This window comes from Mauremys reevesii, linkage group 1, assembly GCF_016161935.1.
Source record: "Mauremys reevesii isolate NIE-2019 linkage group 1, ASM1616193v1, whole genome shotgun sequence".
NCBI lineage: Eukaryota > Metazoa > Chordata > Testudines > Geoemydidae > Mauremys > Mauremys reevesii.
The window spans coordinates 264,703,741-264,716,822 of record NC_052623.1 but is presented as its reverse complement, the minus strand read 5'-3'; the positions used below and the strand labels follow the sequence as shown (position 1 = coordinate 264,716,822).

General features: G+C 44.8%; 1 protein-coding gene across 4 annotated transcripts in view; it reads left to right on the top strand.

The window, feature by feature from the left end:
* Positions 1 to 13,082, top strand: part of LARGE1 (LARGE xylosyl- and glucuronyltransferase 1) — a 360,789-nt gene that overhangs the window by 157,934 nt on the left and 189,773 nt on the right. For all 4 annotated transcript variants that reach the window (XM_039494588.1, XM_039494577.1, XM_039494568.1 and 1 more), the window contains one exon: positions 11,919 to 12,220. In XM_039494588.1, the coding sequence (XP_039350522.1) occupies positions 11,919 to 12,220 (302 nt within the window). The remainder of the gene's footprint in view (positions 1 to 11,918; positions 12,221 to 13,082) is intronic.

The following is a 13,082-nucleotide window of genomic DNA, read 5'->3' as shown; positions in this document are numbered from 1 at the left end:
GGGGAAACTTGGTTTATGATCAGGCTCTCTTAAAATCAAGTGGACAGTTACAGGTTACCCTGCTCTGTGAGGAAACTCGCTTTCAAAGCCTCCCTGATGCATATCGCTTCCCGCTGGGATATTCTCTCAGCACGGGTGTCTGGCTGATCGTAAACAGCAGCCAGGCGATTTGCCTCAACCTCCCATCCGGCCAAAAAGGTCTCGCCCTTGCTCTCACAGAGATTGTGGAGCACACAGCAAGCAGCAATAACTACGGGGATATTCTTTTCGCTGATGTCCGAGCGAGTCAGTAAGGTCCGCCATCTCCCCTTGAGACGTCCGAAAGCACACTCCACCACCATTCTGCACTTGCTCAGCCGGTAGTTGAAGAGTTCCTTTTCACTGTCCAAGGCGCCTGTATAGGGCTTCATGAGCCAGGGCATTAGCGGGTAGGCCGGGTCCCCGAGGATCACTGTAGGCATCTGCACATCCCCAACCGTTATTTTGTGGTCCGGGAAGAAAGTGCCTGCCTGGAGGCGTCTAAACAGACCAGAGTTCCTGAACACACGCTGGCCATGAACCTTGCCCGCCCACCCGACGTTGATGTTGGTAAACGGTCCCCTATGGTCCACCACAGCTTGCAGCACCATTGAAAAGTAGCCCTTTCGGTTAATGTACTCGCTGGCCTGGTGGGCTGGTGCCAGGATAGGGATGTGAGTCCCATCTATAGCCCCACCGCAGTTTGGGAATCCCATCACGGCGAAGCCATCTATGATGACCTGGACATTTCCGAGAGTTACTACCTTTGAGAGCAGTTGCTCAACGATTGCGTGGGCTACTTGAATCACAGCAATCCCCACGGTAGATTTGCCCATGCCAAAGTGGTTCGCTACTGACCGGTAGCTGTCTGGCGTGGCAAGTTTCCAGAGGGCTATGGCCACTCGCTTCTGCACACTCAGGGCTGCTCGCATCCTTGTGTCCTGGCGCTTCAGGGCAGGGGACAGCAAGTTCAAGGAAAGTGCCCCACGCATCCTGAAGTTTCGCAGCCACTCTGTGTCATCCCAGACCTGCAGCACTATGCGGTCCCACCAGTTTGTGCTTGTTTCCCGGGCCCAGAATCGCTGCTCCACACCATGAACTTGACCCATTGCCACCATGATCTCCACTGCCCGGCGTACCTGCTTTCTGAGAGGTCTGCGCCACTCTCCTCACCGTGCTGCCGGAGCCTCTCGCCCGGTTTCTCAGCATCTGACTGTGGAAGAGGTGGACGATAACGCAGGAGTTGACAACGCCATAAGTGCAGCGATGATCGCAGCGGCTCCATGCTCGCAGTGCTGTGGCGCCCGCTGTAACCGACCAGACAAGGGCGCGAACAGATTTCCCGCCGGCGCTTTCAAGGAAAACAGGGAGGGCGGGATTGACGGTTCAATGACGACACATTTTTCCCCCCAGCATGCATTGGGGGGAAATCCCACAATTCCAATGGGCAGCGGGAGTGCGGAACTGTGGATAGCTTCCCACAGTGCACCGCCAAAGTCAAAGCTGGCCCCGTGAATGTGGACTCAGAAGTTCGAATTTGTGTATTTAGTATGGATACACAAATTCGACTTATTAAGGTCGAATCCACAAATTCGACTTAAGTAGATTTGAAATAGTCCTGTAGTGTAGACAAGCCCTTTGTATGGAAGTGTGCCCTGCTATCCTGTTCTGGGTATAAAAATTCTAGCCTCAAGGGCTGTCAGGCTGGCATCCTTCACCAAGAACATTTTAAAAAGGAGAAAATCCCTCTAGTACTACTAGAGAAAGTGTTTCCACCAAGTGTTGTCCAGAAGCATCATCTGCCAAAAAATCAGCATCTTTGCAGGAGTGGGGCTTGGAAAAAATAACGATTCATCAAGCGCACAGATGCTTGATTTAGAACCTAATAGGTATTAACACATTATTTTCCCCAAGCTTCACTCCTGATATGGATAATGTGTTATCTTTGCCAAGGTCCCCTCTTGATAATGTTATCTTTGTCAAGCCAAGTCCCTGATAAAATCTTACTTTCTCTCAATACCCATCCTGATAAAACCTTATTTTCTTTCAGCTCCGCTTCTGGAAGAAATAGGTGGGAGACGTTATTTTTAGTCTTTTTCTTGTGGACACATTAATTTTGCCAGGCAATGCAAGCAGAGAGGGGAAGATAAGGAGGGAGACAGGAGGAGGGAAAAAAAAGAGAGGCTATTTTGTAGGCAAAGAAATTAACAAGGTATGTTAATGTTTGCTGGCTCTTGTTTTTAATTTACAAATAAGATGGGAATCTTAACATTTAGTTAGGAAATTTGGTTGTCTACAGAAAATGAATACTACTGAAAGAACCAGTGCCATGTTCAGAGGAAAACACATAATATTGTAACTATTATAGCTGCTCAGGTCTGTGGTACACCAAACCTCTGAGGTACTTGCCGCGACTTGGAGATAAATACTGAAAGTGCTTCATCAGCTAAGCTATGTAGGTGCAAAACCACTCAAACATACAGCTAAAGTGAAGGGGTATTTTACCAAGGATGGCACAAAAGGCAAAAGTTGCAGATACCCTAGGTTCAGTGGCTTAAATAGTTACTGGTCAAAGTGAGGTATAGATGTTCTTTTGGGGACTCCTGCGGAGCAGTCCGTTGAGGGTTGGGTTCTTCAGACCTGTTGTCTGGGATGCCCTTTCCAGTACAATCTTATATAAAAAACAAGGAGGAAGTTGCAGGTTTCCTGGCAGGATCAGTTAGTGGGGTATGCCATTGGAACCCCTCTGCACTATCTCTCTGCCCCAGACATTGTTACTTTTCCAGGAGTTCCTCATAGACCTGAATCCATCTACAGTGTCCAAAAGTCACACCCCGTTCTCCCACAGTTCCCTGGCTTCTGCTTCAGCCTGCTCTGTATACAGTTCCCCTAACCTCCAGCTTCTCTGTTGCTCCTGGCTTGCCATGCTGCTAGTTCTGTCCTCTGCCCCCTCTTGTCCAAGGAAGGAAGGGGTTGTGCCTGTGTGACCCTGGAAGGTTATAGGTCAGTGGGGATGGGGTTGATGGGAATGATGATTTTCCTGCTTAGTAGATTTATCATGCTATGTTTAGTGGGTTTCTCCTTTGGCCCATTAGATTGATGCGAATTCTTTCTGTATTTTACTGCCTTATCCTCAACCTTTCTCAATTTAATACCCCAAGCACCAGTTAGAGAATGAAAGAATTAAGGTTGCTCATGCAACATTAATTCAGCCTTCTGCATGTGCATTATGATACAGTCCTTAATGACATGATCAAGTACTATTTTTTTCCACAGAACTGTGTGGTGTGTCATTCACTGCACAGGAGGGATGGTGCTATGGGGATGAATTGAGGCTGAGTTGTGAATGATGCCACTGTTTGTTGGCCCTCTGCCTCGTTTGTTGCAGAAGTAGGAAGGTGTGTACTGTACTCTTTGTAGTACTAGGGTGGGCGGATCTTGGCCTGCCCATAACTAAAGGCCTGCTTCCTCAAGTAAGGAGGCAGAACCACTGAGCCCAGGCTACAGTTAATTTCTGGGCACAACAAATGAAAAAAACAGGAACAGCAGTGAGTTCAGAGGTAAAGAATCAGGGATCGAAAGGTGGACAACAAGCAGAGAACCCTGGACAGTGCCCATTGCTCCTCAAAGGTGTCCAAGAATCCAGTGGACACCGCCCAAAGAAACTCTGCCCAAAGACTGGAGCGGACAAAGCACCGGAAATAGACTCAATGGTTGCAGAGCGCACCTCCCTCCCCCATTCAGCTTCCTCCTCTGGGTATGATGGGTGGCTGTCTTGGCCAGTGTCAGGAGGAGGTTGATGAGGAGGTCCTGTGACTTTGTGGGGCTGTAGATGGGGTGTGCAGCCATCGGGAGGTGCAGGGAAAACTTCCGCCAGAACCACAGTAAGAGGTTCTGGAGGGGTCGGAAGAGGGGCTGCTATCTGAAACTCTGTGTAGATGTGTGCCTGGGTCTCCCAATTGTCACAAAAGAGACAGGTGTTGGGAGAGTTCATGAATTTTGCCAGGTACACACCTGTGCTTACGGCTCCATGAAGGAGCCGGCAACTAATATCGCTGGTGGGTCGTGAGACCAGAGTGGAGCACAGACTGGCCCCACCAGACTTCCTCGCCCTACTTAGGTGGCAGCAGGTCCAGCCTTTTGGTGTCAGAGTGGGACGTAAGGAAGTGGATGGTATGAAGCACGAGTGCATGTAAATCTTTCCTGGGCACAGTTCGGAGGCAGACCAGATGGATGGCATTTGGCAGACTTAAGTTACATGTCATGGGCGACTGGGAAGTCTCGCAGGGCAGGGGCCCGTAGGCGAGTTCTGGAGGGCCAGGGGTGAATGGTGGGCGAGGAGCACCCTCCCTCAGGACCTGCTCAAGGAACACGAGAGAAGCAGGAGGCTAGGCTGCCCTCATGTTCTGGAGCACACAACAGGGGTAGGAAGGTGTGTAGTGAATGTGAATTTGCAGGAAGAGAATGTATGGTCTAGTGCAGTGGTCCCCAATGCGGTGCCCGCGGGTGCCATGGCACCCGCCGGGGCATCTATGTGCACCCGCGTACTGTCTGGCGGATGAGCATCCACCAAAATGCCGCTGAGAAGCAGCGTCATCCAGAAGCATCGCCGCCGAAATGATGCTGATTTTCGGCGGCATTTCGGCGGCAACGCCTATGGATGACTCTGCTTGTCGGCAGCATTTCAGTGGCGACGCCTAATGACGTTGCTGCTTCTCGGCGGGATTTCGGCGGATGCTCATCCGCCGGCCACAGTGGCTCGTTGTCCGGTACCGTCAGACGAAAAAGGTTGGGGACCACTGGTCTAGTGGTTTAGGCAGTTGAAATCCATTGTGGGGAGCTACATTTTATCCCTGCCTCTGCTGCAGAATTCTGTGATGCTGGGCAAGTCACTTGAACCAAACTTTTCACAGATGGTCACTAAGTTGTGTTTTCCTCTTTTGCTAGGTAACCAGCCTGAGATCCTGGCATCTGATTTGCAGAAGTGAGAGCACTCACAACTGCAACTGAAGTCAATGGGAGCTGTGTTTTGAACATATAAAGTGCTATAAAACACCAAGTTCTCTGAAAAATCAGGCTCTATGCATCAAGATCGGACACCCCAAATTGGTGTACCCTGTTGATGTTAATGTGTCTGTGCCTCTGTTCCCCAACTATAAATTGAACTAGTAATGTACCCTCATCTCACAGGGGGTTGTAAAAATAAGTTAATGTTTGTGAAGCACTCAGATATTTTAGTGGTGATCACCATAGAAAAAGGCCATGAGGAAACTAACAATTTTGTCTTCAGAGGAGGGTTTGAATTGTGTGCAGTAAATGAGGCCTGAGTAAGGAGGAAAAAACAAAATATAGAATGGCTGCTCCTTCACTGAACACTGTCCATCCTTTTCACTGAAGAGGCAGGAATCCTAGTATGTGATCGTGTAATTAATGACTGTCATAACGCATATGCCTAGGGGGCCAAATGAAGGTTGCACTGGCAAAATTAATTCATACACCTCCTAACTTTTGTGCATTCGACTTTGCAACCATTGCATTCTTTTAATGTTGTTTTTTGAGTGTAATAATGTATATAATTTCCAAACACACTAATTGTGAATGGATATTTTGCTCAAGAGAATGATGTTTGTAACGATGGATTGCTGTGGGGGATGAGAAAGGAATAATGCAAAGAGCTGCAGGCTCGGCTGGGATGCAGTGGGGCTGGATGTTTCATGTCTGAGCCCCCAGTTCAGCAAAACACATAAGCATGTGCTTAACTTAAGTCCCATTAACTTCAGTGGAACTTGAGCATGGGCTTAAAGTTAAACACATGCTAAAGGTCTTTGCCAAATCGGAACCTGAATCCAGGCCAGGGGAGTAAGCAACCAAAAGTGGTAAGTACCTGACGATTGGTGTCATGTGTGAAAACAATTGATGCTTTCAGTGCAGTAACTAATGGCACTTTTACTGGCACTATCAGTACTGAGTCTTGAATTGGCCAAGGCAACTGGAGCTAATACTTGCGGAAATGGTCCCTCCAGGTCAAGGATGAGGAAACTTACCCAGGTAATGTGGGGAAGCTTGACTTGCTGTTTCCTGTGCTGCAGTTGTTCCAAGGACCTGAATTTTCAGTGTTCGCAACATGACATCCTCAGAGGCACAAAATTCATTTACCTTCTCTTCCCCCTCCTTTTTTTTTAAAGTTGGTCAGTATAATAAATTCATAAGTGCCTCTTGAGGGTCACTCATTGGAATTAGAGGATGCTGTGTTTACACTTCAGACTTCTGCAGTAGTTAATTAAATTGCTCGGGCTTCACTTAGCAGTTCTATAGGCTACTACCAAAACAGCTCGCCGGGCACCATTATCCAGTTCCAATTGATATCACCTGTGAGCGACTTGCAAACTGTGTCCTAGACATAGAGGAGAAGAAATTCTCAGTGAGTGTGGAAATGAGAGACTTAGCATCCCCTAGGATCCTTGTGTGGAGACAGAGACATTAAAACACCAATCCATTAACAAACCTGACTTCATCCTTGTGGTCCTTGTAACCAACATCTGCCATGAGTTAACAGAGCCAGAAGTCCAGGAGCTGCGGAGGTAATAGGTGATTAAAGTTGAATCAGTGTTGCAAAACAAAAGAAAACACCTACAAAGAGCATTTATGTTAGCATTCCTGACTCCGCTCTTCTTGTTTCTCTTGCTATCTAGAGTTCTTGTAATTCTCTGCAAGGCTCCCTGTGGGAATAAATTGCTATGTAATGGGTTTTGAGTGAACTTGCTCATGGGAGATCCAGAGGCAAACTGGCAAGGGTGGCCACCTGCCACCCCCGTTTCTTTCTGCAGAATGTCAGCTTTTGTTTTTAAAATATTAAGTTTCTTGTTCTTAAAGTTGCAAAGAAAAACCTTTCAAATGTGAACTGAATGTAAACTAAAGGAGCATTGTTTTATTGGGTCTGCAATCAGACAAACTGAAAGGTTATCTGTGTGAAGTGTTAATTGTAACATTCATCTTATCTTGGAGTGAGCCTAGGATTGACCATGGCCAGCTAATATGCATTTAAAAGTGTTAAGCTCTGTCTACACTAGTGTTTTAAAACATGCTAACTAATGCATTTTTAAACACAATGTATTTTCCTAGTCTAGGCATGGACAGTGTAGTTACTAACTCAGTTAAATGAGATATGGTAGGCAGTGCCTTTATGTCAAGAATTTTTCACTCCTGATCATTTTAGCAGAAACATCCTAGACAATGTACACCTCTACCTCAATATAATGCTGTCCTTGGGAGCCAAAAAATCTTACCACATTGTTGGTGAAACCGTGTTATATTGAACTTGCTTTGATCCACCGAAGTGCGCAGCACCTACCTCCCAGAGCACTGCTTTACCGCGTTATATCCAAATTTGTGTTATATCGAGGTAGCGGTGTACTTATCTAGTGGCATCAACATGGTATTAGGACCCAAGAATTCAAGGGTTCTATTCCTGACCCTGCCACTGGCTCAGTTTGTGACCTTGGGCAAATTACACACCTGGGATGTGAATGGATGATCTTGTAAGCTAAGGAGGGTCATTTTGAGACTGTGGTTCGGTGAGGGAGCCTGCAAGAAAAAACGCCTTGTGCTCCAGGAAATGGTATAAGTGCCCAGTAGGTGGCACTCTTCTCTCTTCATGGAGGATACGTCTTATTAGCCGAGATTGTCAGGTATGCAACTCCATGCTCTGGTGTCCCATAGCCTCTGACTGCCAAATACTGGAACTGGATGACAGGGGATGGATCACTTGATAATTGCCATGTTCTGTTCATACCCTCTGAAGCATCTGGCACTGGCCACTGTCTCAGAAGGCAAGCTATTGGGCTAGATGGAGCATTGGTCTGACCCAGTATGGCCATTCTTACATTCTTAACCGATTTGATCTTCAATTTCCCCATATGTAAGATAGGGATAATACTACAGAATTAATTTTTTTTCTGTTAATAAATTTGCATGGATTCATTAAGGGTTAAGACATGGGAAGCAGTTTGCGATCTACCATTCCTACTGTGATGATAAACCACTGCCTTCTGGATACAATACCATAATTACTCCAGTTTCAGTGTTTAGTTTGTGGTCTATAGCTGTGAAATTTAGCAAGTAATTTTTTATTTCTTAGGTAAAATGTTATTAGCACAGAAGGATTGGGGTAAAAGGCTTGACATCAGTATAAAAATAAAATAGGCATGGGCCTGCTTAGGACCAAACATGGATCAGCAACACCAAGTGAAGAACAAAAATGAATAGCTCTATTAATATTTGTTACAGCATTCAAAAGCTTTCTAGTTGCCTCACAGCACAATGTCTGGTTCCTTGTATTCTTACCTGGGCAAGCTCTCAGACCAAACTCACGCAGTCCCCATTATGAACGGTTTCATTTTATTTTGATTTAGATTAAATAAAAAATGCCCATATATCAGCGTAAAGCACCCTGCCAACTATTTAAAGTATAAACCTAAAGTGCAGTACAGCCAACTCAACCCTTCTATCTAGCAGCATAATCAATCAAATACTAGTGCTCCTTTATATCAGCCTGTACCTCAGTCCACCTACCTTTCTTTACAGGCCAGGTGAAACAAATATACATAATGTTCTTAAAACTGACCAGGGGCTAAGTCAAGTGGGCATAGCGATTGAGCCTGTGTCTCAAACTATTCTGCAACATTAAGAAACTCCTCAGAGAGGTTCATCTGTAATTATATGTGCACTGAAGCCAATGTCTCTGCAAGTCTCCATCCAGACGAGAATACTTAATGCTCACAATACCAGTACTGCCAACCCTAAACTTTCAGAAATCCTGAGCCATGTTCCCGAAATCATGAATTTGGTTTAATAATCATGTTGGGTTAGGTAAAAGGTAATAATTGGAGATATACCAATCTCCTAGAACTGGAAGGGACCTTGAAAGGTCATCTAGTCCAGTCCCCTGCCTTCACTAGCAGGGCCAATTTTTTGCCCTGAACCCTAAGTGGCCCCCTGAAGGATTGAACTCACAACCCTGGGTTTAGCAGGCCAATGCTCAAACCACTGAGCTATCCCTTATTTTTGTTTTGTTTGTTTTTAGTTTTTAAGTTTTGGATTCTTTTTATTTGCTTTCCGATCTGAGCCTTTAGGTCAAACCAGTTCATATTTTCAGGCTTTTCTCTGCACCCATGAGGCGAACCCTGCGCGGATACAAATTTATATCTGCAAATGCGGATATCCGCGGATATAAATCGGCATCCGCAGGGCTCTCCTGAGAACTGCAATGGCGAAAGGAGCAGAATGTGGCGCCACGCTCCCAGTAGCCAGTGGCCCACGCCGACAGCACCTCTGGCACTGCTGTACCGCCTCCAGCCCTGTCCTTCAGCGCAGCTGTACAGACCCAGACAGGAGGTGCAGTCAGCTGCATAGAAGAGACACGGACAGGGCTGGGGGTGGTACAGCTGCACGGGAGGAGCTGCCAGCATGGGGCGCTGGCTACTAGGAGCGGCGGCCCCACGTTCTACTTCTTTTGCCACTGCAGTCCCTGGGAGAGCCCTGCGGATACTGATTTATATCCGTGGATATAAATATTTGCAGATATATATTTGTATCCACATGGGGTTCTACCCATGAGAACTAGAAACTTCCTTGGCTTTTAAATGAAAGCTGAGATTTTCACAGTCACTTGTCTCCAGTAAAAAGCGACAGAGTCCTGTGGCACCTTATAGACTAACAGAAGTATTGGAGCATAAGCTTTCGTGGGTGAATACCCACTTGGTCAGTGCATGGGGCTGGGATTTTAAGAAAAACACCTTCTATTGCAAGACTAGTGAGAAAATCACGAGTTGGTAAGAAAGCAATGCTGTGCAGAGGGAGTTGCTGCAGTAGCCCTTATGAGATTCTTTGGAGGAAAAATATCCTCTCTGTATTTAACACTTTCTATGTAGAACTTCATATCAAATAGCTAGGCTTGGCAGGATTCAGTTTAAATCAGTAGATTTCAGTAAACGTCGATTTCGGCTGACACTTTGAAATCAATGAAATAAAGATTGATTGGTAACAATGGGCAGGAGTGAAACCTCCTCCCATTGCGTCTGCAGAAATTAGGTGTCACCAGCCCTGCGGCAAAAATTCTGAATTTTTACCAAAAAAAGAAGTTTGAAGGGCATAAAAAGATTGTCATCAATAACTATAGAATTGGTTGCATTTTTTTTTTAAATTGAAATGATGAGGAAAACATTGTTGCTGATTTTTAACACGTTTTGGCCAGCTCTAAAAATAGGTAGTTTTGCTAATGTTAGATTTTTGTGTTCACTATTCCGGAATGAGGTGGGATCCAGTGGAAAGAAAAGGATGTGATCCATAAAAATTGTCATAATGCATATTCATAAGGGGGCAGGTTAAGGCTGCTCAGGCAACTCTGAATCTGGCATTTCCTAACTGTTGTGTGCTTGGCTTTGTAAGTTTAAGAAAATGTTGTGTTTTGTTTTGTTTATGTTAAAAATAACTATTTGGGTTTTTTTTTAACAAGTTACAAATATCAATAAACAAGCATCAGAATTCTGTCTTTACACTTATTTACAAACTCAGACATACTTATCAAACGTATTCATATTTTTTAAAAATCAAACAGGATTTGGGGGAGGGCAACTAATATATAGTGCATGCATATTTCTGTGTGTGTATCTGATGTGCAACAGTGGAGGCTTGAAAACTGGTTCTGTTTTCTATAGCAGTTTTTCATAACCTCAGTTTGAGGAGTTTAGCACTGATGAAGTAAGTCAGAAACAGTAGAGTGAAGCAGGAGATGAACAGGGTCTTTGCAGCAGGGAGATAAATTTGAGAACGAGGTGATTTCCTGGTAATAATAAGGATAGCTCGGCAATAACTGTATGATTTTGCATTTTCTAAACCACTCACAAATTGGTGACTGCTTGATAAAGCCAGTGTGATTGTGCACAGTGCGGAGAATTGTTAAACAGTGCAGCCTTTTTAAATGCATGTGAGCAGAAAGTTTATTTTTGAGAAGTACTAGGCACAAGGCATTCACCCATCATCCTCATTGCAGTGACGTGTTGAAGTGAACTTAGCCCTTGTTAACTGCAGACTGTCTTGCTACTCTGTGGACACCTGTAACCATTCACTTTTATTGGTCTCATTTAATTTTAACTGAAAATTATTTAACACTAGATTTGTTTTTTTTTATCACCTCTCAAACATTTGCCATGAATATATTGCCCTGTTAAAAGCAATTTGGAAGAATGTCTCTGTCACTAAAAGATTGGCTGCCTCTCTCCATTTTCTCTCTCTAAACCCTTGTGGCAATAACACACCTGGAACAGACGGTGGAATGATCCTCTCTTGGGTACATTATATGTAATTATGTTTTCCTTCTCATGCATCTTGGGTCTCTCCTGAGTGATGTAAATCACTCCCTCGCACATGAAATCATGCAGGGTCAATTCTTGGCAAGATGTGACACCTGAAATGCTGCAATTTTTTGGGTGAGGGAATAGAAAAAATACTTTGTCTCATCCATTTTTTAAAAAACATTTTCTTCCCTCACTGTGTATTAATTGTCACTTCCTCTAACAATATATTAATTGTCATTATATTAAATCCTCCTGTTCCTCATTATCTTCCAGTTCCAGCCCTGATTCTGGCAAATACCCCTGTCCAAGACAGACATGCTCATCTTTATGTATGTACTTAAAGTTCCCTTGAAGTTAATAGGACTTGAAGTCAGTAGGCCTGAAGCACTTGCCTAAGTTAACCATGTGCTTAAGTGTTTTCTTGAATCGAGACCTTAGTCTATATAAGAGCTGGATTTATTTGAAATAATTGTTTGTTTTCACTGTGTAAAGCACACACAAAATGTTAACTCTGCTCTCATCCAGATATTATTTTCCATCCCTTAGATGGGAAGGCGGCGTCGCTGTCACCAATCGAATCTCAGCCCCATAGCCCTCATTACACAGCCTCGAACCAGCGGGAGCGGGAGAGCTTGGAAATACGCATGCGGGAGGTGGAGGAGGAGAACCGGGCGCTCCGCAAGCAGCTCAGCCTGGTGCAGAGCCGGAGCCCAACGCACCGTCGTGGCAATCATTCAAAAACCTACTCCATGGAGGAGGGGACTGGGGACAGTGAGAGCCTGCGGGCTGGCATCGTGGCAGGGAACAGCTCAGAGTGTGGGCAGCAGCCAGCAGTGGAGAAGTGTGAGGTAAAACAAAAAGCATTACCTGAAACAATGAATGCGGGGGGAGGGGGGATTTATTCACCCAAGGAATGTGCTTCTGAAAATGCTGCAATTCCCTTCAAGGGATGTTGTGCAGTAAATTCGAATAGATTTACAGTATACTTTGCTTTTGTCGTCTTTTGATACTCTTGAAAATATTACTTTTTCTTCCTTATGTTGGTTTCTCTTGTTATTTGGCTGATGTCTTGTTTTTGATTCTCATGGTCCAGATTCAGGTGTAAACCAGCCTCTATTGACTGCACTAAAGCACCGCTGATATATATCAACTGTGAATCTGGCCCCAGATGTTTCCAAATGAGCTGATAAGGACACAGTGCTTTTTAAAACCTTACTTCCTTGTTTGTGCACCAGCCGTCCTGTCAGCACAACTCTGAGTTTCTGTTCCTTAGATTGCTGCTGTCTAATCTGTTTGCTTTTCTGAATTGCCTATCAATGGAGTATCTAGTAGCAGCTGATGCAGAGCCACATGTTCTATACAATTAGCTACGGCAGACTCTTGTAGGAGAGGTTGGTCAATTCCATGGGCTTGGGATATGGGGGTGTCTGTTTTTGAGTAGTCGTTCATTTTATACCTGCATGTTTGCAGTGGATGTCATGTAGACATTCAACTATTTTATTGTATCTGCAAATCAGTTAGTTGGACATCTAAATGATATCAACATGCATCCACAAATTTTCAAGTGTAAAATGGGAAGCCAGGATGAGGCCTAGTTCAAAATGAAGCCAAACTGGCAGGGGCAGAAGGGTCAAAAATAGATTACCCTCCCCCATTCAAAAATTAACACGTTTAATCTGATACCTGTCGTCCTTTTTATCTTGTTTTTTT